Source organism: Siphateles boraxobius, unplaced genomic scaffold (assembly GCF_051911475.1).
Source record: "Siphateles boraxobius isolate OS27281-9 unplaced genomic scaffold, OSU_SipBor_1 9, whole genome shotgun sequence".
NCBI classification, from domain to species: Eukaryota; Metazoa; Chordata; class Actinopteri; order Cypriniformes; family Leuciscidae; genus Siphateles; species Siphateles boraxobius.
In genome coordinates this window covers 20,915,163-20,942,181 of record NW_027509219.1, presented here as the reverse complement: position 1 = coordinate 20,942,181, position 27,019 = coordinate 20,915,163, and the positions used below count along the sequence as shown (strand labels likewise).

The following is a 27,019-nucleotide window of genomic DNA, read 5'->3' as shown; positions in this document are numbered from 1 at the left end:
CATTTAATTGTCTTCACATGTGTGTTTATGGGGAACACAGGGTTGATTCATGACTTATTGAGATCATCTGCCACCATTGTACTCTAGAGCAGAGCACTAAACCGCAGGTTACCTCAGGGCCTCGCTGCAATTACTGTTCTTGTATGTACCCGGTGGATGAGACGCCTGTTAAATGACAAATAACCAGTGATCTGTGACTGTATATGTGCTCTTTTTTACAGTAAGATAGTATCTGGGTCAGTATTTCACTGTTTGGACTCTGTGTTCTGGAAACCAAACCCTTAAAAGCTTTTATATCTCTTTGTGAAACTTGCACGCAAGATCACTCCAATAAAGAAAGAACAAAACTCTTTCTCCTTTGTTCAGCTTGTGAGTTTATTTGAGGTTTATATCAAAATACCCCACACAATGTCAAACCCCAGAACTGTGTGCTTATGTAATGTGTTTGAATATATCTTTGCCAGTGATTGTTAAAATCTAAAAGTCTTTTGGTAAATGGCCGAGAGCGAGTTTTAATTGATTTATATAGAGGAGTGTTGTGGTGGTAGTTGTTGTGTGTATGTGTGTGTGTGTGTGTTTGTTTTTATAACTGTGGGTTAACATTTGGCTTTGTTGTTTGGCTTCTGTTTGTGCCCCATTAGTGGCTTTAGACGCGTGCCACCCTCAAAACGAGGCCTCATTCCTTCTTCAGCTGCTCTTTCTCCACTCCTCTTTTCTGTCCAACCTCACATTATATGAAGGGAAAGTGGAGAGAGTGTAGATGTAGTTACACTGTAGTTATGAAAAAACCACCCACTGGCAGCATTTGGGGGATATTCTCATCTGGGAAATCGATTTGTAAAAAAAAAATAGATTACAAAAATTCTAAAAGTTTTCTTTCAGAGTTTGGGTTTGGGTTAATCTGTTATGATTAGTGTTTTATAAAAATAATAGAAGTCTATGGTATGTGCTCAATTAGGTTACACACACACACACACACACAAGCTTTCCTGTCCTCTGTCCCCAATGGTGGAATGTCTTCAACACACACACACACACACACACACACACACACACACACACACACACACACACACACACACACACACACACACACACACACACACACACACACACACACACACACACACACACACACACACACACACACACACTTACACAAATTCACGTGACCAACTTGAACATGGTTTGAAATCTGCATGGGGAAATCTTTCACCCTAACGCAAAATTTATAATTGTGGGGAATCCTATTAAAATTAATGGATTTAGCCCATGACAACTTGATTATTTGCATGTTTGTCAATACAAAATTTTTGCATTTAATGTGGACAAATGACTTTGTAGTTACTCAGTGTTAAGGCATTGAGATGTTCAACAGAAACCACAATCTCTTCAAGAAAGTCACTTGCCAAGTTTGGTTAAAATGCCTCGGCTACAAAAAGTACTGACGTTAACTTGCAATCCGCAATATTTTGACTTGCAACTTTGAAGAAATAGACACGGCAATAAAGCAAGATTAAATTTAATAGACAACCAGAGAAACAGATAAAGAGGGATTTAGTTCTCCTTCTCCTGCTGTTCTGGATTTAACTTCATCAACGTTCTCTTCTCATAAAGTCAGTCTACTTTGACCAGGAGGGACAGATTTATTGTCATTTTTCAGTTGAAATGTAGTGTTCATTGTCATGTCATTCATATCTCTTTCTCCCCCCATTCACACAGATCTGTTGGCCACAAACCGTACCTCCGTTTTCAGTGGTTTCCATGGCGATCTGCACTTGTCGGCTGTGTTTTTGGATGAATATCACGACAGGCTTTTCCTGGGAGGGAAGGATGTTCTCTACTCACTGAGACTGGATCACACACATGATGCTAAAGAGGTAGCGGACACAATATCGTTGCGATAAGGTTAAGATAATAAGCTGCCACAAAAAACACAAGTGTACGAGCTCTGAAAAAGTGCAAGTGATGATGTAGCTGTATGAGGGTATGTTAGTGAGAGCTGTCATGTTATTCAGTCTGCTCTACTGGAGACTATATAAAGACAAAGATAAAATCAGGAGAAGCTTAAATGTGCTGGCACATTTTACACATGATTAGTAAGGGGCGTGAAAAGACCTGTTCCCTTTCGTTGTCACTCCGAGTTACGTTGGATGACGACGAATGGGGTTTCGCTTAGAACACCTATTGACTTCGAGTATTACAAAACGAGCCAATGGCAAAGAAATGCCATGGGTCTGCGGAATTTGCATGGCGTAACTCCGCCCCACCTCGTGGGTATAAAAGGAGGAAGCCGGCAACAAGCAGATATGTTTTCGCTTCGGAGCCAAGAGTATTTCTTCACTCCACAGTCATCTCTGACTTCGCTCTACGAGACGAGCTTCTCTCTCCGGTGTTGGTGTGACGGCGATCTGCAGCGAGCTCACAGTGCCTGCTGATCTGTGCAGTAATCTGCCAGTGTGTGTGTTTCTCCCTGTGCGCTTCAACATCGCAGAGTTTTTTCTCTCCTCTCATAAAAGAGCTTGCACGCGGCACGTCTTTTTAAAGACGGCTCGCCCGTGCATTTCTGGTTGCAGCGGACTGGTATCGGACTCTGATGGGCACGAGCGCTGTCTAGTGTGTTTGATCATGCTTGAACAGCGCTCGTGGGTGACTCATGTTCTCGCAAGGGAACGTGATCATCGCGTCATATATAGGTCGAGACTCGGTGAACTCGCAAGAGTGAGAGTCCCCTCATCCACCCCCCGATCTTCGGCTGGTGGCCAGGGTGACCTAAGGGTTACGGTTTGGAACAAGGCGCCGACTATGTGTCCGTGACCCCAGCCCCCCTCTTCAATGACGGTGCCCGCTAGTGAACTGCTGATTCCCGCCAGTCTACCCTCTGGTGGCCCGCGTGCTTCAGTTGAAGCTACAGAGGAAGATGCCATGTCTGTTGCAGCATCACTAGGTGGGCTTGAGTCTTCTGGAAGTGAGGGCTCGTCACAGCTGCCACCTTCCGGTGTGCATACGGCTGTGCCTGAGTCTGATCCGGAGATGACGGCCATGCTTTCCTGGGACGATTGGTTTTGGGTAAGGCCGCCGACCCTCGTCCGCGGCAAACCCCAATACCTCTCTTCCCGGACGTGCATGATGAGATCTCGAAGTCCTAGAAGACCCCCTTGTCTTCTCAGGACCGCTCGCTGATCTCATCCGCCTTTCCTCCCCTCGATGGGGCCGCTGCCCTTGGGTACACTGGGGTTCCCCCGGCTGAACGCTCTGCTGCGATGCTATGTGTCCTCAGAGTGCTTCTTCTCGGCGCAATCCTAAGCACCCGCCCGTGGCCTGTAGTTTTTCGTCTACGCTTGTAGCGAGATCCTATAGTGCCAGCCGCCTCACTGCATGCCATGGTCATTCTGCTGGTCCACCTGACCCAGATGCTCATGGACCTGCACGAGGGCGGGACTGACCCAGGGCTCTTCACTGAGCTGCGCGCCGTCACTGACCTTGCTCTCCGAGCGACGAAAGTGGCCGTACGCTCCCTGGGTCAGGTGATGCTCACCATTCTGTGGCTGAACCTGTCTGATGTGCTGGATGTCGCGCGGACCCGTCTGTCCGACATTCCCATATCCCAGGTCGGCCTCTCCGGCGGTGCGGTTGAGGGCTTGACCAACAGCTCTCAGCCGCTCATGAGCAGACTGACGATGATTCTGTCCCGACGGCCCCGCCGTCCGCCCAGATCCCTCGGTCTGCCCACCGCCGAAGGCGCCCTCCCACGGCTCCCACCCCGCCCGTTCACACGGTCTCCTCCCCACTTCTGGGGTGTCCGCTCCACTTTGGTCGATGGCTATGCCCTATCATGAGAGCGGAGGTTGCTACCCTACTGGCGAAGGGTGCGATTGAGACTGTCCCTCCAGCCGAAAGGAGGTCCGGGTGTACAGCCCCTACTTCATTGTCCCGGAGAAGTCTGGTGGGTTACGGCCAATCCTGGTCCGAACCGCTCCCTTCACAGGCTGCCGTTCAAGATGCTCCTGGCCAAACACATTTCTGGATGTGTGCGGCCACAGGATTGGTTTGCAGCGATTGACCTGAAGGACGCCTACTTTTATGTCTCCGTTCTCCTTCTACTCAAACCATACCTACGGTTTGCTGTCAGTGCGCGCGCATATCAGTACGCTGTTTTCCCACTCGGGCTAGCCCTGTCTCCTCGCGCCTTCACAAGGTTGTTGAGGCTGCCTTTGTTCCTCCATGGGAACACGGGGTTCGCATCCTGAACTATCTCGGTGTCTGGCTGTCTTAAGCTCACTCCTGAGACCAGGTTTGCGAATACAGGGACCCAGTGCTCCGGCACCTAGCTCGTCTGGGCCTTCGGGTCAACCGGGGAAGGAGTAAACTTTGCCCCGTGCAGAGGAGCTCTTTTCTCGGTATGGACTTGGTCGCCTTCTCCACTCAGCCATTGCTGACTTGCCTGAGACTATCAAGCGCAAGAGTGCGGTTCCACTGAAGTTTCTTCAGAGGCTCCTGGGGCATATGGCATCTGCAGCCGCGGTTCGCCGCTCAGATTGCTTCATATGAGACCGCTTCAGCTTTGGCTCCGCGACCGAGTCCCGAGGTGGGCATGGCAACACGGCACCCTCCGAGTACCAGTTACTCCGACCTGCCGTCAGACCTTCACCCCGTGGTCGAACCTCAGTTTTCTACGGGCCGGAGTGCCCCTGGTACGAGCTTCGCGGCATGTTGTTGTAACGACAGATGCCTCCTCCACGGGCTGGGGTGCCATGTGCAATGGACGTGCTGCCGCGGGCTCCTGGACAGGACCCCGACGCCTCTGGCATGTCAATTGCCTCGAGTTGCTGGCCGTACGTCTTGCTTTGCGCCGCTTCCGGGCCGTGCTCAAGAACCAACACGTACTACGGTTCAGACAATACCGCCACTGTAGCGTACATCAACCATCAAGGTGGTCTACGCACCCGCCGTATGTCGCAACTCGCCCGCCACCTCCTCATATGGAGTCAGAAGCATCTGAGGTCGCTTCATGCCATTTATATCCCCGGAGCCCTGAACTGTGCAGCCGACGAGCTCTCACGGCTTCAGCCCCTCCCGGGAGATTGGCGACTCCATCCCCAGTCGGTTCAGCTGATTTGGGACCAGTTCGGGGACGCACAGATAGATCTGTTTGCCTCTCACGACTCGACCCTTTGCGACCTGTATTATTCCCTGACCGAGGGCACACTCGGCACGGATGCACTGGCGCACAGCTGGCCGCGGGGCCACAAATATGCGTTTCCCCCAGTGAGCCTTCTTGCGCAGACCCTGCGCAAGGTCAGGGAGGACAAGGAGCAAGTCATTCTGGTCGCGCCGTACTGGCCCGCCCGGACCTGGTTCTCCGAACTAGTACTCCGGAGGAGGCAGACCCAGCCTTGGCACTGCTCTGTCCAGTACGCGCCCTCCGCGCCTATGTAGACAGGACGCAGTGTTTCAGGACCTCAGACCAGCTCTTTGTCTGTTATGGTGGGAAGCTGAAGGGAAAGGCTCTCTCCAAGCAAATGTTGTCTCACTGGATAGTGGACGCCATTGCTTGGCATACCAGCAGCAAGGTCGACCGTGCCCCCTTGGTGTGACTGCCCACTCCACCCGGAGTGTGGCATCCTCTTGGGCTCTAGCGCATGGCGCCTCGCTAGCAGACATCTGCAGAGCTGCAGGCTGGGCGACACCTAACACATTCGCCAGATTCTACAATCTCCGAGTGGAGCCAGTGTCCTCTCATGTACTCGCTGCAACCAGCTAGTACTGGACCCGCTCAGGTGTCTTCGCTTGCTCGCCATTCCACTCCACGGACTGGATACGTGCGATATTCTCCACAGGTGAGCTTCCCCGAAAGCCCTGAGTTCCTCCAGCACTCCTGACGTCGGCGCCAGTGTCTATTGCCTGCGCGTCGGCTAGGTGGCTCCCGTGTGCATGGTCCCTCCTCTGAGCGACCCCCACATGTGTATTTCCACTGTAAGCCTCTCTGAGCATGTGTCTTTCCCTTGGCAAGCCACCTTGCCACCCCTGGGGTTGAAATATTCCACCTGCGGCTGGACACCCCAGTGTTCTCCATATGCATCCCTCTGGGTCATATGTGTACTTTCTAAGTCCCCCCCTCTGGGTTGGCAATAATTGCATATTTCCTCTAAGCTATGGGATATGCTCCCCAGTGTACCTTGGTATTCCTGTGCTAAATAGGAGTCCTTCATCCGTGCCAGTCTCACGACAAGGATCTCAGATTTACGCAGGGCACTGGAAGACAGCCGAGAAGGCACTGGAAGACAACCGGAGTGACAACGAAAGGGAACGTCACGGTTACGTATGTAACCCTCGTTCCCTGAGTAGGGAACGGAGACGTTACGTCTGCCTGCCACTTTCCGCTGTACCGCGGGGATCGCCTGAGCTCAGTCTTGGCTCCTCAGCGAAGAAACATATCTGCTTGTTGCTGGCTTCCTTCCAAAAATCTGAATTGTTTTAACTTGACAAGGAGTTTCAAAGACAGCAACATGCATCCCACCATTGAGAGAGACACTCACAACAAGGTACATAAAAGCTTTGTAAAAACATCATTTTTTATAAATATAATATTTATAATGTTTTACTATAACTATTATAAATCCATAATTTTAAAAATGCCATTACATTTGTATAATATTTAAAGCAACCTAATGGGGCTAATTCTTGCTAATCAAATTAACAAGTTTGTAATTGATCAAGTAATGTTTGAGCATCAGGTTTTTACTGAAAAATGTATTAAGCTTTCAAAAAAACTTGTAAAATATGTTTATGTGTAATAACACACTGAGGGATGCATGGCAAAGTGATTAACTTGGAAACTTAAAAATGGTACTTCATGACAAAAAGGCTGCCTACTCCATTTGAAATTTTAGAAAGCTCAGGTCTTCTTTCACAGAAAGCAACACAAATATGTTTAACTTTATCACAAAACTGTTTACTTTCTCACTAATATCAAAATATACACATATGAAATTTTGTTTGGTGATACTATAATCCAATTGAATACACAGTAAAAAATAATTTCTTTGTATTTTGTTTCCTTTAGAACACTTTTCTCATCCATCAGAATGTTTATTAAAAAATAACACAAACACAGCTGTCCACAAACACACATTAAAGTCATATAAACTGACCTCACTTGTGACAAAGACTTGTTTAGACCAAACATAGACATATAAACACGTAAATGGTCTTGCTTGATTTTACAAGATCAATGTTTGGTCCCCTTTTTTGTGTTATTGTCACAGTTTTGTGGTAGAGTTTATAAATTAAAGTTGTGAGTTATGAGAACAGCCACAGTGTGTGTAAATAAGTCTAAATGGACTGTAAAAGCAGAAGTGCTTTTGGTGTCTCGAGGGTTTGGCAAGTTTTTTTCACTATGCAATTATCTTTGTGTGTGTGGCTGAGGTTAATTAAAGCCTCTGTTCATGTGAATATGTTTTGACTCAAGTCACTGGAGCCTCAACAAGTGTGGTTGTTTTCGTATGTAATCTCCAAAGAACTTATCACTGTGTGTGGCCTTGTTAAATGTATGAACAGGAAGAGGAAGTGCATTACCATGGTGACAGACACATGGGAGTGGCTGCCACCTCTGAGGTTATGACCCCTTGACCTTTGACCCCAGGGACATGCGTGTTCTGCCTTGTTAGACCCTTACAACTCTGTAGGGTCGCTGTGCCACCACTGGCCACTGAGTTTTCACTTTTAGTAGGCTACATTCAATACTGAGAATTTAAATACATAAATTAACAAGGTATACAAAAAGTAATTGGCCTTTTTTTTAGCCAGAAAACAAAATGAGGATGTTTGGATGTGTGAATTTACGTGTAAAAGATTGTTTTGAAGATCCTATCAGTAAAGCTTCTCAGTGGGAGTGGAGAGTGCCACAGAAATCAAGCAATGATTCATGATATTGTTCTTTAAGCGGAAAAATGATTCAACCCATATCAGACTTCCTTTTTCCCTCTTGGGCATGTATTTACTGTTAATCCCGAATCCTCTGCAGCCTTCATCATGGCTGATCTCAGTTCAGTGTGAGGAATCATTCACTCATTCTTTTCGTCTGTAAATCTTAGCTGCAGTGTTTCTCCCATGGTAAATGGAGAATGGTAATCGTAAAATGCTGTATCTAGAGCAAGAGTGAACGAGTGAGCCAGGACCCTTTTCTTCACACCATGTTTATAAACAATGTATTATAGTATAGTGTTTTATGATTAACAATGACCTTTTAGGTCGATATGACCTAGTGACGGTAGGCTAACATAACTATTTTTAGTCCAGTTACAAAGTGTCCTGAAGAATAAAGATGATGACTAATTAAGGAAACAGGAAATACCTTTATGCACAGGAAGGATGCTGGGTAACGTAGTTGATTACAGGCTCCGGATTTAGACAATGTCAAAATGTGTAAGAGCTTGAAAGGATACATAAAAACTAATGACTCACTAATGATTTAATCATGTGAAGGCTGGAACAGATTCAAACTAGCTGGTTGTAGCTTTGTAACTGCGTGATGCAAAAAGGTCGATCAGTCAACATGTCCAGACAGTATTTACATTTAATGCATTACATTGACAGACATATTCACAGTGACTTAAATTGCATTCAAAGTGTACATCAGCTTTCTGGGCCTTGGCATTTCTAGCTAAAGGTACATGCTCCAGGCTTGAGCTACAGGATCACTATTTATCTGAATATATTTTGTCAGGACCACTATAGTCAACTTTGATTAACAATTAGCATACAGTTAGGATTGGCGGTATGGTTCTGTTCTGGGTAATAACTCCCTGCGCATCCATGCAGCCTAGCATGGATAAGAGCAGGGAGAGCAGCAATAACCCCCCTTAGGGTAATAGAACATAACCAACATGAATGTATTGCAGATATCATTAATTCAAGATTTTAAAGTACAACATAATCTCATTTAAATCTCATTTAGCGGGGAATCAGAATGCCAAATACTGACTGACGAGAGGAGGAGCTGGGGATGGAGGAGGGTAATTAGCTCCTGAGAAATGCGATAGCTGCTGATAATAATGAAGGAGCTTATACTGTACATGTATACAGTGATAGGCATCGTTTTCCTATAGGCAGATGTAAATCAGCTGAGAGTCAGCTGATGTGAGCTTGACTAGCATGACCTGCCAGAACTGAATCTACACTAAATTTTTGTTGGAAACATGATCATCATGTGTGACTGATATATACTGTAATATGTTTGCTTCAATACTTTTTTTAACGCATTGATACTGTATATCTAATCACACAAATTGCTATTTAAAATTAAATTCTGTTAAGTTTTGCTAAAGGAGACCATATAATGCAATCATGTTTGCAGATCTCTAAAACAAACCAAGAAGTCTGTGTGAGGTGAGGTCTGAGCGTGACAGTCGTTGTGTGCCAGACTGTTCTTTGACACGATAATGTGTCAGGATGTGCAATCTCTGTACATATATTTGGATAGAGGACCCAGCAGATGAAATTGTTTTTTTCTCAATCATTCATAACATCGGAATATAGGTTTTTGTGAATTTCACACTCTCAGATTTATGTTTTCATAACTCTATCTTTATTGTTGACACTAATGGGAGCAGCAAACCCCCCCCCACAAAAACAATTTTTTGTTTTTGCACACACCTACCCTCGGAGGCATACCTCACTTTACCCCACATAATGAGCAGAGTCAAATATAAGTCATTTGTAGTTAAAAACATACATATTCATGTACCCTTTCGAAAAACGTGACATATTCACGTAGCCTATCGAAAAAACGGGACATTCAGTGTCCCGGGAGAGTGGATAAATTTCCCGGGGCAAGTTATTAAAAAGAAGGACAATCCTGGTAAAACCGGGACGGGTGGCAACCCTAACAGCAACATAAGCTCAATCAATGGCTCAAGACTGTCTGTTTGTCTGACCAATGGCAGTTTATTGGTGTTCAGATTGTTATTATTTTTGCAATTCCATTTAAAACTGCAAGTGGCACATACGTTACTCACTTCAGCTTTAAAATCAGAATTACATTGCGATCAGAAATTGCGATCATCTTTTCTCCATTTTTGTGATGAATATTCGAGTGGAACAGCTTCTTGAACACAAAAAAAGAATGTAGGGCGGGAATTGATTTTGTCGATCTAGAATTAATTGAATCATTTGATCGTTGTTGTTTGCTGATTGCTGTGATCTCATGTGAGTAAAAGATTACAAGATATAAGAAAAAATTATGCACACAGATCAATTATTTATAATAAACACTGCAACATTTGATAAAAAATAACAATTGTCCATTTTGATTTCATGGTTTGATTTCATGGCTTTGATTTGATTTCAACTGGTGTCTGATTTTGTAATTGTTTGGATCTTTAGAGGTTTAATTAGTCTTAAAAAGTAAGTGAGTCTGGGTGTGGGTGTGACAGCGCTGTGCTTAGTGTGTGTTTAATTTATGAGATGATAAATCTCATCTGTTTTTCCTCTTAATCTCCAGATTCATTGGCCTTCGTTGCCTGGGAACCGCGAGGACTGTATTCTCAAAGGGAAAGATCCAGAGGTGAGTGAATTACTGGTTCTGGTTCTGAATTCGCTAAGAACATCAACAAACTCTTAAGTCGGTCAGTGTGTCATAGTTTCCAAAGATTTTTGGGGGGAAGCTGGCATACTTTAGATGTCAGGTAATTTAGTGAATATTCTAAATCCATCAGACGACAGTAAAAATCATCAAATGTATGTTTGTTTTGGACTGTTTGGTTAGTGTGATTCTCAAACTTATTTCATGTGGTTCAATCTGGAGTTTCAAATGAAAACATCTGTCCATCCTCAGCTATACTGTGAGTGTACTGCAGTTGGCGTGATGACTGGAGAGTAGAAGCCAAACGCCCAAAAATGAGATTTGATCCACTAACTTATTGTTGTCTTGCTTCCAACCAAGTGTGTGTGTGACTCATGAGTCTCTTAAACTTAACCTAATGACCAAAGAAGGCTGTCCCAATACACAGGGGACAGTCTCCTCTTTGCTTTCTCTTTCTATTTCTGTTTCTTGTTCTTTTTCTTCTCATTCAGCCTCTCCTTTTTTTCTTTCAGCATCATGAATAGGTTAATTATGTTTCAAGTTAAAGCTTTCCTGTCCTCTGTCCCCAATGGTGGAATGTCTTCAACACACACACACACTCACACACACACACACACACACACACACACACACACACACACACACACACACACACACACACACACACACACACACACACACACACACACACACACACACACACACACACACACACACACACACACACACAGGGATATGCACTCTGCATCTGCTAGTGTTTAGCATGTTTCACTCATAAAGTGCCTCCATAGTTACATGCTCTGGTGACTCCCGGCAGTATTGTTGGATGTGACAGGTGAGTGTGATTTCAAAGCGGTCTTTTAATGACTCTGTTCATTCTGTGAGAATGTGTAAGGGATATTTGTTTTTCAATTATGCTCTAGCTGGTGTAACACTGAACAAACACACAGATATGAACTGAGTTTTATGTAGCAGAACACAGCTCACACATTCCAAAAAATGGCTGGTGTCTTTACATGAATATGGGACATTTTAGTTTCCTTTTTTTAGCATTAGAAGCGCATTTGCGCTTTTTTATATGTGAACTGTTAAATATTTTAGATAAACTAATATAAATAGATTAATAAATGAAATAAAAAATAGATTGTTTTAAACCCAAACCTCAAAAGTCTTGGCCTTCTTAATTGTATACAACAATTAAAATCATACAGCAATTTCTTAATTTTGACATAATCTGTTGAATTGATATTCAGTCTATTGTAATACAAATATTTGAATTATTAACACAATTTAATGACCAAGATCATTTATTTATCTATTCATTTATTTATTTGTTTATTTGTTTATGTACATTTAATTAAATATTTATTGCTTAAAGCTGCAGTCCGTAGTTTTTCCTCTTTGTCGCCATCTCTGTTCAAATCTGCAATTGCAGTTTATTATCAACTTTACGTGGGTTTTGCCTCGGCACAGCACTCCGCGGATGAATCCAATGTTTTGAGGAGAATTTGCGGCTGTCAGTCACCGCGCCGGTGTGGAAACTGTCATTCGGAAACATAGATTCTACTTTTTGGAAGTATGACCAACAACATCGCTTTGACCAATTTTCACCGGAAAATGTCATCAGATCAAGTAACTAACATCCACTTTTGTTCTGACCAACTAAGGGGAAAAAAGCATAGCAGAAAATCACGCTGATAAAATCTAACGATCGCTTATCATATCACGTCAAACTGTGCAAATTATACTTTGTTCTCAAATTGTTCATGTTAACAACATCAGCTTTGCGTGACTACATTTAATGGCCTTCAGATATTTTTCCTTGTTTTTGCATGGGCCCGGTTGCAGTCTTTAAAGTCTTTTGCATTTTACAAAGGGTGAATCTCCAGTTGTAACTGGTGATTGTCGTTTGAACCTTTCTGGATCTGCCATCAAATTAATACGTTTAATTATATTAAGTGCTTTGAGAAAAAGTTGTAAATCTCCACCTACAACATCCTCACACGCAACATAGCCTACTAGCCGAGACACATTCTTTATGTGTACAGATGTGACGTAATGACGCTAAGACATGCTCGAATTTCCCGCTGAAAAAAATTATTACAAGCTTACCGTTTTGAATCAAGCCAAGGCAAGCAGATAGCTGGCTGGTTATGTACTTGCTCAAAAATGTATTTAATGTAAAAGTTACGGACTGGAGCTTTAAATGAAATTTCACAAATCAGTGTTTTATCACAAATCAGTTTGTCCCAAATATTGATAACAGGGCTACAAAAAATGTATATAAATTATAAATGTACTATTTATATTTATGTGTTTGAGTAAAATGAAAATTTAGTTTTATTCTCTAAATTACTGACAACATTTATTTATTTATTTTTAAGCTTCAGGCTCTTAATGCCCTGTTTATGTTAAGTGACTGACACTTTGCTGCTTTGGATCTCTCTTGCGCTCTCAGCCTTGCTGGTTAACATCTGGTCGCAGTTTGAGCATCTGCCTGCATCTTTTATGACCCCTGACCTTTCGTTCATTTATGCTGCATACAGGTGGCCATAGTTAAGAGTGTGTACATGTTGATAGTGTGTGTTTGTATGTGTGTGTGATGTCTTCCTCTTTCTATACCCTTCAGCAATTTAAACTTGAGAGCTTCATTCCCATGTTGAAAGCTCTGATTGGGCTTCAGTGAGTTTTAAGTAGGGATCATTTTCTTGATATTTGTTCGCTCTTTTTCTCTGATCCTTTAAAATTAGCTGATTCCTGTAACTCTCCATTTAAACACTCCAGGGAAATATCAGTCAAACTCACACAAACCAAAATTCTTTGATTTCTTATGAGCACGAACTGCATTTGATGAGTTTAACTTGGTTTTCCAATGTAAAATACATGTTTTGGTATGTTTATGTAAGTAATTGTGGTGTAAGGATCCAAATTGTATGTTAATTTGCTACCAAAACCCCCAACATTTTAATATGACCTCTATCCTTGTGTGTTTGGGACAGACGGAGTGTGCAAACTTTGTGCGTTTGCTGCAGCCATTTAACCGCACTCATCTGCTGGCCTGTGGAACTGGAGCTTTCCAACCTGTGTGTGCGCATGTGAACGTTGGACACCGTGGAGAGGTAACATATGAGCTTACACTCCCTCCCACTGCTTCACACCTAGTTTGTTTGTGTATCCACATCAGGAGAATCTAATTTACTTATGTATATCAGAGACCAAATTGTTTAAGGTCAGAGGTCACCCACCAACCCTAGAGGTCAAGACTAGATCATGAGAGAAAATACAAAGCAAAAACACACACACACACACACACACACACACACACACACACACACACACACACACACACACACACACACACACACACACACACACACACACACACACACACACACACACACACACACACTAATTCAGAGGATTCAAACCAGAGGATGGAAAAGAGAGATATTGCTTGAATGTGCGATACAGTCATATGAATATTCTGCCATTTGTCAGAAAACAGAGTGAGCTGCTCTTACTTCCTTTGAGGTGTTTTATCTTATGTGTCACCTCACAGGGCGTCTGAGATGTCTGACAAATAGACAATAGTAAATTATGTAACTGAACAGGCACAGTTCACCACAGGTTTAATCTGTTTTTGGCATCACTGGACTCACCCATACGTCTGACATCACTGACTGTACTCCACTACTATTTTTACACATTAGATGAAAACTCGTTTACACTTTATTTCGATAGTCCACTCTAGACATTCTACTAACTATAAGGAACTTTGCAACTACATGTCAACTAACTCTCATTAGAGTACTAGTAGACTGTTAGGTTAGGTTTAATAGAATAAGTTGATATGTACTTGCAGGGTTAATTATAGTCAGTAGAATGTCTGTTGAGGACCATCAAAATAAAATGTTACCAGATATTAAGCGGACAGTCTACTAATACTCTAATAACTGGTAGTTTACATGTAGTTGCAAAGTTACTTATAGTTAGTAGAATGTCTAAAGTGGACTATGGGAATAAAGCGTTACAAAATCTCATATGATACAGCCTAGAAACTCAAAGTCAGATGATACTATTTCATTTAGTAATCAGAGCAATATTTATCTGCTGCAAAAAACATTTAAAATCGTAATTAGGGTGAATTGAAAAGACATGTTAATTATAAATATACAACCAACAAACAAGTTAAAACTTTAATGTGGATATTTTACTTGTAAAAAAAAAAATACAGTCAAACTTCAGTATTTCACTAAAGATTCATATAAATGCTGGTTCATATAAATGTAAACCCAAACTAACCATTTCCCTGTTCTACTTACAGTAAGAGAGAGAAAAAAAGATTGTGTATGAAAGCACAATCATTGCCTCAGCTCTTTTGGCTGTAAAGCTACGTGTATGATAGACCATGTCAAGAATAACTATGATGTAGTGTTGTGTTATGCTATTCTGGTACTTGTTTCAAAAAGTAGTTTGTTACTTGAAAAGTTATGCTTTTATGAATTCAGCTGAAATACTGTCAGGCTACTGAAAAAAGTTACTCCATAACCTTGATTGTTTCTCTTTGGAGTCAGTTTGACCCAAAACAAATCACAATAAACTACTGTTCAAAAGTTTGGGGTCAGTAAGTTTGTTTTCAATTTTTTTTTTTTGAAAGAAGTTTGTACTTCAGCAAGGATGTATTAAATTGATCAGTGACAGCAAATACTTTTACATTGTTACAAAAAAATCTATTTCAAATAAATGCTGTTTCTATTCTATTTTTCTATTCTAAATTTCTATTCATCAAAGTTTCGTGACGAAAACATTGATACAAATAAAAAATGTTTCTTGAGCACCAAATTATCATTATAATGTGCGTTTTAGTATTATAATATTATAGTATTATAATGATTTCTGAAGGATCATGTGACACTGAAGACTGGAGTAATGATGCTGAAAATTCAGCTTGGGGGTCTTAATGTTCCTGTGATGTTAAAGCTGTAGTGTACATCAGAAAATGTTTTTATAGTATTGTACAATTATTGTAAAAATTTTAAAACCTATGATCAGGTTTTGTTTATAATCAGTTCTTATACGATTAGGGTAAAATCAAGAAGTAGTAACAATATTGAATATATCTTTGGAAGTAATAAAAGGGCCTTGGGGTCTCTAATTCCCCAAACAGAACATGAGGATTAATAATACATTAAAGTATTGTAAAAATAAACAATATATTTTTTCACTAGCAAGAGAAACTCATGTGTCAGCTATAGTTTATTGTTGAGTTGTGAAATTGATGTGAATGTTCTGACTTGTTGGCAGCATGTGTTCAGTTTGGACCGTACCACAGTTCAGAATGGGAGGGGGAAATGTCCTCATGACCCCAAACTACCCTTTGCAAGCACCTTCACAGGTACAGTGTCAATGTGTTAAGTTTCTGTGTAAAAGTTCATGCCATTACATGTTTGTGTTGTGTTTTTGAGAATGTGTGTGTGTATTTTGGCTCTTGTATGTGTAGGGTGGAGATTTTTGCTTGTCAGTTCTCTGAGTTTATGGGCTTTTGTAGATTGACTGCTCTGATGGGGGAAATTTGAGGTGCTCTTCAGGCCAGGTTTAGTGTTACGGGGGTCTTCTGTGTGTGTGTTCGTGGGTGTGTTACAGTCTTCTGGGGCATAGACACATCTCCCAGTGCGTTTAGTGTGTGCCTTTACAACAGTGCACAATCTTGGCTTTCTTTGCTTGTTATTTTGCCAGATGCAGTTTTGGGACAGATTTTTAAGATTGCGTATGAGTGAACTTCGAGATCTTTCACAAACTAACATACACGCATTTCTGTCAGATAATTCATGGGAAACAGTTTTTTTTTTGTAAAAGTATGTGTTCATACAAACACATGCAAAAAAAATGCTTTAATTAAAAACATGTAGTTAAGTTTAGTAAACTAATCTCAGAAGTAATGTGTGTGTGTGTTTGTGTGTGTGTGTGTGTGTGTGTGTGTGTGTGTGTGTGTGTGTGTGTGTGTGTGTGTGTGTGTGTGTGTGTGTGTGTGTGTGTGTGTGTGTGTGTGTGTGTGTGTGTGTGACTTTGAACGGCTTTTGACTGCATATCAGGACTCAGCTGATTTATAGGTGTGTGAATGTGTTTTTTTTTTTATAGCTGATAACATGATTTAATGAAAATGTTAACAGTGGGGCTTCCTGCAAATTTTTTTTTACTTGTCTTATCTCTCACGTAAGATATTGAGAATTCAGCTGTCAGCTATGACCTCCAATGCTCTTTCACTCTCTCTCAGGTGGAGAGCTGTACACCGGTCTTACTGCGGATTTTTTGGGGAGAGACTCTGTGATTTTGAGAGGTTTAGGAACTCGCTCACCCATGAGAACAGAGACAGATCAGAGAATTCTACACGGTACAAAAATACTTGATATTGATTTTAATAAGCATTCTTATTTCTTATGTATTTTATATCTTTTTTTTCTGGTGGAAATGATGGTGATGGAAATGACAATTTAACATTTTTGTAAGAAAATTTATGACTCCTTTGTCTTGCTAAAACTAATTTCACAGTTAGCACCATGTGTCATAAATGCACAAAATTAAAGAATATTTTCATACACATATTTTGAACAATTATTCAATTGAAAAGCTTGATTGGAAATGAAACACTATAATTTATTAGTGGAAAACTTGTTGTGGAAATCAGTTTTGATATTGTTTACTAAAATTAAAAAAAAAAAATATATATATATATATAAAAATCTTTAACTGAAATTAAGATAAAAAAATAGATACTTTTTTTTTTTAAATTTTATTGCAGTAGTTATTTCAGTCCGTATATATTCATAATAATCGTTATTATTTTATTATGTATTTTCATATTTTAAATCTTGGGACTTTAAGTGCTCATCATTGATGAAACACCCAATTATTCTTAAAATTATTTCTTATTGTAAAATCTACATACAACAAACAATCCGATCAGTATAAGCATTATAATAGTGTATGTGTGTGTGTGTGTATGCAGAGCCCAGGTTTGTTGCGGCCCACCTCATCCCTGACAGTGCAGACAGAGATGACGATAAAATTTATTTTTTCTTCACTGAAAGAGCAACAGAGACCACAGAGCGAGACGATGAAGGAGCCATACACACACGCATTGGGCGATTGTGTGCGGTGAGGCAAACCACAACAAACACCATATACATACATCCAGGCACAAGTAGACCAGTATACTGGAATGCAATGCTCTTGCCTTGTTGTCAACCCCATAAACACAGCTGTTGGATGGTTTGCATGCCTCTGAATCACACGAATGTAGAGTAAGGGGAACAGTACAAATCCCTCTCTGTCATTCAGAGGTCAGTGTTCAAAGAGCCGGGTTCAATCGCACATTACTGTCACGTTGACTGCTATTCATTGTTCAGCTCTAGCACATTCCCAAATCACACACACACACTTAAACTGCAGAGAGGGTGATTATTTCCGCGTATACAGATTACACAGATTTCAGATCCTTTACACCACCCAGCTGTTTTGCATTTTTGGGATCCGTAACAATCTTTCCCTTAAAGTGCCTTAATCTCCATAACTGGGTGCTGCTGTGAGATATTTTGTGATACTGAACTGTTCTTGTTCCCACGGGAACAGTTACAACTGAATGTTTATGTATAAACAGTATTCAAATTACAGGGGTTAGTGGTGTGTGACCCCTTTAATTAAACCAGTTCACCCAAAAAAGTCAAATGAGAACAGTCACAAACTCAATTTAGTAAGTGATTGTGGGGGGAAAGCATTGTATGGATGCACTGTGGCACCTTTCGTATACTAGTATATTATTATTTTGTATACTATTGGGATGCACTAATTCTTATCTTGCATACTACTTAGGATGGATCGTATACAAATTGAGACGCAGGGATAGTTTGTTTTACCCAGAGGTCATTGCGTGTGTGGTCTAGGGGTAAATGATACTGGGATTTGAGTTTTTGCCGATCTGTTAGAGTTGAGAAGTGAATTCAACGCCTCATTATTTATTGTTTATGTGATTTCAGAGTGATGTGGGTGGGCAGCGGGTTTTGGTGAATAAGTGGAGTACATTTATTAAAGCCCGACTGGTGTGTTCTGTTCCTGGACCTCACGGCATCCAAACACACTTTCACCAGCTGGGTGAGACGATAAACAAACAAACTCCCTCAGCTCTTTATTTACAATATTATATAAACTTGAAATCAATTTGATCTCTTACGCCTCATGTGTGATGTGTTTGTCGCGCAGAGGATGTGTTTCTGTTAAGGACCAAAGATGAAACCAATCCAGAGATCTACGCAGTGTTCAGCACAATCAGGTCTGTCTCAAATCCAAACTGAGAAAACATCTGTTTATCTGTGCATTTCCTTTCTAAAGCACTGTGCTGTACTTTAACTCACCAATTGCACTGTATTATTTCATTGAGTTTTCATCTTTGTATATTTTTTAATGCATTTTAAATTACACTTCATTGTCTTTTATTTATATATATATATACATATATAGTACACTTTTTCCTCATTTTAATCCAATTTAAATGTTACTTTTTATTATTTATTTGAATGCCTTTGTCTTATTCATTTATTCACTTATTCATTTTTGTGTTCTTAAATATTTAAAAAAAATATATAGTTATTTGATTTTAGTTTGTTTGTATTTATTTTTAATGTTTTATGTTTTTTAACTAAATTTCTTTTATTATCTTTCATTTAGCTGTTTTAATTTTTTTTATGCCATTGTAAAGAATTTAAATTGCCATTGTGTATGAAATGTACTATATAATTAAACTTTTTTTAAAGAGTTTAAGAGTTTTCTTAAAACTCATTTTTAAGGGCAACAATCAGGTGTTTGTGAGTCTAACAGAACATTTTCTCTCTCCAGTAATGTGTTTCAGGGCTATGCAGTGTGTGTCTATAGTATGGCTGATATCCGTGAGGCGTTTAATGGGCCATTTGCTCATAAAGAAGGACCGGACTATCAGTGGGGACCTTATGAAGGACGAGTCCCTTATCCACGACCAGGAGTTTGCCCCAGTAAAATCACAGCCCAGCCTGGCCGTGCCTTCCGTAGCACACTGGAGTTTCCAGATGTCGTTTTGCAATTTGCTCGAACGCACCCACTAATGTGGCACCCCATTTACCCCTCACATCGGCGACCACTGCTGCTCCGCACCGGCGCCCCCTACAGGCTCACACACATCACTGTAGATCGCACACAGGCCGAGGACGGATACTATGATGTCATGTTCATCGGCACTGGTAAGGTCATTTTACTTAATTTTTAAGTGTATTTGTAACCGTGGTTGAATGATTGAATAACTGTAACCTTTGACCTCTTCAGATGTTGGGACAGTGCTAAAGGTTATCGTACTAGGAAATGGTAACTCTCTCAACTGTGAGGAAATCACACTGGAGGAAATGCAGGTTTTCAAGGTCTGTGAGCTCAAAAGTGTGGGACGTTTTCGATTTGAATACATTTTCAAATGTAATTTATTCCTGTGATGTCAAAGCTGATATGCAGCATAACTACTTTAGTTTTAGTGTCACATGATCCTTCAGAAATCAATCTAATATGCAGATTTGCTGCTCAAGAAACATTTCTTATTATTATCAATGCTGAATTCTTTGATGAATTGAAAGTTCAAAAGCATTTATTTGATATATAAATCTTTTGTAATAATTGAAATGTCTTTACTATCACTTTGACCAATTTAATGCATCATTACCAAATAAAGTATTAATTTATTTTAAAAAAAAGTCTGGCCCCAAACTTTTGAACAAGAGTGTATATGTGAGTACCTTTAGATATGTTTCTCATTTTATTCATCTCTGCAGGTACCCACTCCCATAACCTCCATGGATATATCTGTGAAAAGGGTAGGTTCAGGCATCATGTACACTCACTGTACTGTTCCAGTAAACTAATGTAAGCATAGTAACATAAGCAGCACCATAAATTCATTTTCCTTAACATTCCCAAAGAGGCTTTTATTTTGTGCAGAGACTCCACTTTGTAATATGCTTTTTGGCTCCAAAACATTAAACATTCATGCAAAACAACCAGTTGCTTAGTTATTCATCATGAAGCAGGTGCTTTATATCCAAACCAACTGACAGTTCACTTACTTCATGGACAGTACTGGGGCCACAGGAGTTAAAGAGAGTTCACTCAAAAATGAAAATTGTGTCATCATTTATTTACCGTCAAATCATTCCAAACTGTTTTTTTTATACTTTCGTTGTATTCAAAAAAAGGATTCACACTTAAACACATACAAACTAAAGTGCCTCAAGACTCATCGCTCCAGGTTTCATGTCAAAAATGTCAAATGGTGTTGGTTCTTGTGTTGAATTTTTGCCTTAATTTTTTTTAAAATAATGACTTAAAGGTGCACTAGGTAACTTTTGGCCCTCTAGCAGTTAAAACACAAAACTGCATGCATTTTGTGGAGGAACATTGTTTTGTTTCTGCTTCAGCTCTGTTTGACTGTGCAGATGAAGCTAACCCTTCACAATAGATAATACCTTACAATTAACTCTGTTTGAGAGCTTCCTATACTCACTTGTTGAGTAATAAAAAAACGTCTCCTCGTCGCTTTTACAACCCCATTTTTTTTGAGAAATGCTGGGACATTTAGTAAAATGCAATAAAATAAAAAATCTTCTTATGTTTTTTCTGACCAATAAAATTTTATTTCCCTTTCGAGGGAACACGCGATGCGTCGATGGCGCTTTGGGAATGCTTCCAGCGTGAATGCGTCTAAAACATCTATATCAACTAGTCCAATGGATAGGGGTGGGCGATATGGCCTAAAAAAAAAATCCCAGATTTTTTCACAAAAAATCCGATTTACGATTTAAATCGATTTTTTTTCTCTCCCTACTTAAAATCAATCTGCAGATGACAAAGAAATTGTTCAAAACAAGTTTTAACTTTATTTTGTTTTAATATTCCCTTATGGGATTTGATCTGGATTTAATTACAATCAGAAACAACAAGCCAAAAAGACAAGAGGACAGGCCCTGTCTTTGAAAACATTGAAAATGTAACAAAATAAAATGGGTGGATTGGAATTGGGTATGTGTAAAAAAACAAAAAACTTGCATCACAATAAGTGTGTTGTGATTGTCAAATTATTTGGTAACTAAACAATTTTATTAAGTTAATTAACCATGTAAACAATGTTTACATGGCACAATGACTGGTATGCTAGTGTTTTTATTATTGCTTAACACAAATTTCACAATTTCAATTCAATTCTTGTGAATTGATTCTGATCTTGATTCAATATAAATTCGTTTGGATAAATATTAGGTATGGTAGATACGTTAATGTGTTGTTAATTGTTCTCAAAAAAAAATTCACCTAATGCTGTAAACAGAGAGCCCTGTCAGCTGGTATTATTAAAGGTTAAAACTAACTCAAATTAAATATAATGCGTTTTTTATAATAACAAGCTTATACTATTTTAATGATATAGGTAAAAATACAATGAATGTGTAATATAGTTATCATATTTAGCAAAATACTCCTCTCTATAGCAATTATTTTAAGTCCACATGCGTGCTATGGGTCATTAAAAGGGATTCCTGAGGTAAATTTAGCGTTACGTGGCATATGTTGTTCTCCAGCTGTTTTATGGACATCTTTCCGCGGTTGAAAAACACTGATCGATCGATTTTATTACATCTCGGTAAGTTGGTAGTAAAGAGTAACAGATGATCCGTTCACGTGCCGCTTGAACTGAGATCTGTCAGCGTTCTCTCACGTCACATTTACAAGCGCCAAAACGGTGTTTATTGTTTGAATTTCGTAATAAAATTGACAGAATCTGAGAGCTGAGAATCTGTTTCATATCAATAGTAACCTGCTCTGTCTTGTCTGTCGGTGTCAGTGTCCTCTTTGCTTTGCGATCTTTCTGTGCATGAGAAAAGGGATGTGTGGCGTGAGAGCGTGTAAAAAGTGACAAAATTGCGTCTCTCACAGTGAACTCGTGAGAGTTGGCGGCCCTGCAGATTCAGCTTGTAAATGTTTTCGGCGGGTGTGCTTCTGCTGCCGCGGTCTTGTTCATTTGCCATGTTGTTTGTGTATCTCTATCATGGCAAGCGCTGAGCCTGGTCGGAACTACGGGAGCCCAGAGGGGAGCGTCGGCGGTTGTTAAAGAGAAAACCGATTTTCATTCAAAAAAATCGGCGTAAACTACACATTCGAGTTAATCGATAAAATCGATTTATCGCCCAGCCCTACGAATGGATGGAATGAACGTCACAGGCGGGTGACGTCATGACCAGGAAGAGATAAGAGCGCATCTGGTGAAACCGGCATTAGCTTCTGTTGCCTCAGCAGGCGATCTGTGTCAAAGTGTCTGTTATATTTACTGTTGTCTGTCTGATATATATATATATATATATATCTATACACTATGGGAAAACGATTGCACAAACTCTTTGCTTCTCCCTGCGCGCGTTATTTAACGAGTGGGGACACACACGAGCTTTGTGTGATTTGTTTGGGAGTGGAGCATGCGGGGCATATTGCCGGCATTGTGAGAAGCTTTCGCTTCACATGCTCCGCTCCCATGGCTCGATGCTATGGTGCAGACGTGGCAGAGGCTACGTCTGTATGCATTTCCCCCTGTTGCTCTACTCCCAGGAGTTCTGGAGTGAATCCGCCTGGATGGAATAAGCCTACTGCTAGTAGCACCCCGCTGGCCGAGCCGAACTTGGTTTGCGGACCTAATTCTTCTCCTCGACGGCCCTCCCTTGGCGATCCCGATCAGGAGAGACCTTCCGTCTCAGGCAGGGGGCTCAATATTGCACCCCCGGCAGGGGATTTGGAATCTGTGGGTTTGGCCTCTGAGGGGGCCGAACTCATAGAGAGTGGTCTCTCAACCAAGGTTGTTGAGACCATTCTAAGTTCCAGAGCTCCCGCTACGAGGAAACTATATTCACTTGGAGAGTTTTTTCCACTTCTTGTTGTTACCAGCGTCAGTGGGATCTGGTTAACTGTTCAGTAAACACAGTATTTGAGTTTCTGCAAGAATGCTTTACATCAGGTCTATGTCCCTCCACGGTTGAGACCCCCTGATCTCTCGTTTCCTTCATGGCACTTTGAGGCTGATGCCTGCAACTAGCACTAGGGTGCAGGCTTGGGACCTTGCATTAGTTCTAGTAGGCCTATCTGGGACTCCCTTCGAGCCCTTATATTTGGTCTCAGAGAAGTTTCTTCTTTTAAGTTTCTTTCTATTTCGTCCCTCAAAAAGTCTGAGACCTTCAGGCCCTTTCGGTCCCCACCTGCCTTGAGTGCACCGGGGATGGTCAAGGCATTCTTACCCCAAACATGGATATGTTCCTAGGTGCCTACCATTATTCCGAGGCCTATTGTGCTGCAGGTTTATGTCCTCCCCCATTTATCGGACAAGGAAAAGCTAAACCTCTTGTGCCCAGTGCGAGCACTGGACACTTATGTTCATCGGACTTCTCCGTGGAGAAAATCGGAACCTGTAAGCAATTGGATAGTCGAGACTATTTTTCTTGCTTGTGAGTCCTCTGGCCAACCATTTGGTGGTCAGGGCTCATTCTACTAGGAGTATGGCTTCTAAACTTTATTATCTGGAGTTTCTTTCCAGACTTTTGTGATGCGGCGGGCTGGTCCTCACCGCTCACATTCGTCAGATTTTTAGCCTGGACCTGGACGCTGCCCCAAGGTTTCAGGTGCTTAGTGCTCAGTGTAGTTATGACAACAGACTGACACTTAGGCATTTGAAAGTTTGGCGATTTGAGTATTCTCGTTCCTCGAAAGGGAATGTCTCAGGTTACGACTGCAACCATAGTTCCCTGAGATAGGAAACGAGACGATGCGTCGCCATGCCATAGTTCATGCATCCCTGTGATCGACTTGCTTCGGCAATTTTCGTAGCTAATGCCGGTTTCACCGGATGCGCTCTTATCTCTTCCTGGTCATAACATCACCCACCCGTGACGTTCATTCCATCCATTGGACTAGTTGACATAGATGCATTCATGCTGGAAGCGTTCCCAAAGCGACATCGACGCATCGTCTCGTTCCCTATCTCAGGGAACTATGGTTACAGTCGTATTTTCTTTTTGGCAGCAGACTCTCTTCTGTTCGGCATTTGTTTAAAACGGGTGATTCCCCGAAGGTTGGAGATTTAGCGTGCTCCATGTCAACCTTTCTTGCTCGCTTTGACAATGCCACTCCCACAGCATACACTCATAATAGCAGCCGGAGCAGCTTTGCTCTATTTATTGATATGACGAGACATGCACAGGCAGGCGACGCATGTACGCAATTTCCTGTGAAAACTTTCCTGTCAGGTCTAAAATATAAACACTTACAATAGGCTTACCATAGTGAATAAGGTTAAGAAAAAAAAACATTTTGGAAGAAGGATTGATGATGTATTAACCCATTATTTAAATTTTGTTAATTTTGAACAAAAAAAAGTTACATAGTGTACCTTTAAATTTTGGTCATATAGATATTTTTATAGTGCTTTCTGTTCATTTTTGGAACTTGACAGCACCAGTCCGTCACTTTTTTTTGTATGGAAAAGAGCAGCCAGGACATTCTACACCTTTTGTGTTGGAAAGAAAGTAAATGATGACCGAATTTGTTATTTGGTTGAACTATCCCTATTTTGCTCAAGTGAGCAACTAAAACTGTTCATTTTCTCTCTCTCTCTTACAGCAAACTTTGTTCGTGGGTTCACAGACGGGTGTTGTCCAGGTTCCTCTGCACCGCTGCAGTATGTACGGTAAAGCCTGTGCCGAGTGCTGCCTGGCTCGAGATCCATACTGTGCCTGGGACGGACACACCTGCACACGCTACCTGCCAAACACAAAACGGCGTTACCGGAGACAGGACATCAAACATGCAAACCCAGCACTGCAGTGCATGGACCAAAACCTCAGTGGTAAGAAAGAAGGAGAGAGGTGACAGCCTCCTTAACTGAGAGCAGCCATCCAGCCTGAATGTCAATGCACCAGTGGCCTCCTCTGACAACTTCAATTTAATTTACTTGTTAAAGAGCTCACTGATGTGAAAGTGTAAGAGAAAAGCAATTCATCCGGAGATTTGAAGTTAAATTGTTTAATCATTTGAATTAGAGACTTCAATACACCTTTGAGCTTGTTCTAATAGGAAAACTAATAGGGTTTGAAGGGCAATCTCAATCCGCTGAGAAAAACTCTCTGTGAAAGACAGGAACTGATAGAGTGAGAGATGAACAGACAGATCACTCTCCATCTCTCATCACAGAGGAGAGAGAGAATGAGAGGAAAGAACAAAAGAGGTGTGAGTGAAGAGCGCTTGAGTGTTTGCATGCCAAAGGTTAGGATGTTGGTGATGAAAAGGGATTATATGTATGTGCACTCTTATCCAAACACATATGCAGTGGAAAATCCCTGACTGGCCTTACTCTGAACCGTGTTGTGTGACTGTGGTAAAGTGTCATGTGATTTTCTTTGTAGTGGAGGATCTGGATCCGACTGAAGAACGGGTCATTTATGGCACTGAGAACAACAGCACCTTCCTAGAGTGCATCCCTCGATCGCCACAGGCCACTGTCACATGGCACATTCAGAGAGATGACCACTTAGAAGAGGTGAGAGACATACAAAAGGATTAGAAGATATCTACAAGGACACCAAAAAGTTTTTGGACATTTAAAAATGTTGCATTAGATAAGGGTTTTTAAACTATTTGATGTCAGGGTTCTCTTTGTGAAAGACATACTATTTCTGGCTTCAAGTCTCTACTCCGTTTCAAATGAATCTCAACAGCCTTTTATGAGCACTATTAATTTATAGAACACCTCTGTTGTAATTTGTGACTGAAAAACTTTACTTTTTTTTTTTTTAAATAATTTTTTTCTTCATCGAAATGGTATGAAACTTGGTAAAGGTTTTGGCACTTGCTATGTGAACACAAAAAAAAATCATGGACATGATTCGAACAGGTTAAATGGTCCTAAAAAAAAGTCACACTTTTACTCTTCACGGTCAAAAATGACTGCATAGGAAATGAATGGGAGACGAATTTCACCTAGTGAAAACTATTGCGGCCAAATAAAATACAATTTTACGTTCACTTTTTAAAACTTTTTTCACTTCAGCAATAATCTGCCAAGTGTCATCTTTGAAAAGAGATCAAACTTAAAGGACAAGTTCAGTATATTACACTTAAAGCCCTGTTTTAAGATAGTTTCTGATGAAATAGAACGGTTAAGATTGAAATTTGGACAAATGCTGCAGTCCCTAGAATTTTAGGTTTTCTGTGTTAGCACCAGTGAACACCCCAGACCACTCGGTGAGACCACAACTGAGATTTTGCTATGGAGATCAAGGTTAGGATTATGATTTTGCAGTAGTACTACAGCACACATTGAGTGTAAATTAGCATTAT

General features: G+C 41.0%; 1 protein-coding gene across 1 annotated transcript in view; it reads left to right on the top strand.

Moving 5' to 3' along the window:
• Positions 1-27,019, top strand: part of sema3bl (sema domain, immunoglobulin domain (Ig), short basic domain, secreted, (semaphorin) 3bl) — a 44,250-nt gene that overhangs the window by 12,822 nt on the left and 4,409 nt on the right. The window contains exons 2-14 of the mRNA XM_077223949.1: positions 1,723-1,880; positions 10,505-10,567; positions 13,585-13,704; positions 15,890-15,980; positions 16,860-16,976; positions 17,592-17,740; positions 18,619-18,733; positions 18,842-18,911; positions 19,475-19,851; positions 19,934-20,025; positions 20,428-20,469; positions 25,304-25,529; positions 26,086-26,219. Coding sequence (XP_077080064.1) covers positions 1,723-1,880; positions 10,505-10,567; positions 13,585-13,704; positions 15,890-15,980; positions 16,860-16,976; positions 17,592-17,740; positions 18,619-18,733; positions 18,842-18,911; positions 19,475-19,851; positions 19,934-20,025; positions 20,428-20,469; positions 25,304-25,529; positions 26,086-26,219 — 1,754 coding nt within the window. The remainder of the gene's footprint in view (positions 1-1,722; positions 1,881-10,504; positions 10,568-13,584; positions 13,705-15,889; positions 15,981-16,859; positions 16,977-17,591; positions 17,741-18,618; positions 18,734-18,841; positions 18,912-19,474; positions 19,852-19,933; positions 20,026-20,427; positions 20,470-25,303; positions 25,530-26,085; positions 26,220-27,019) is intronic.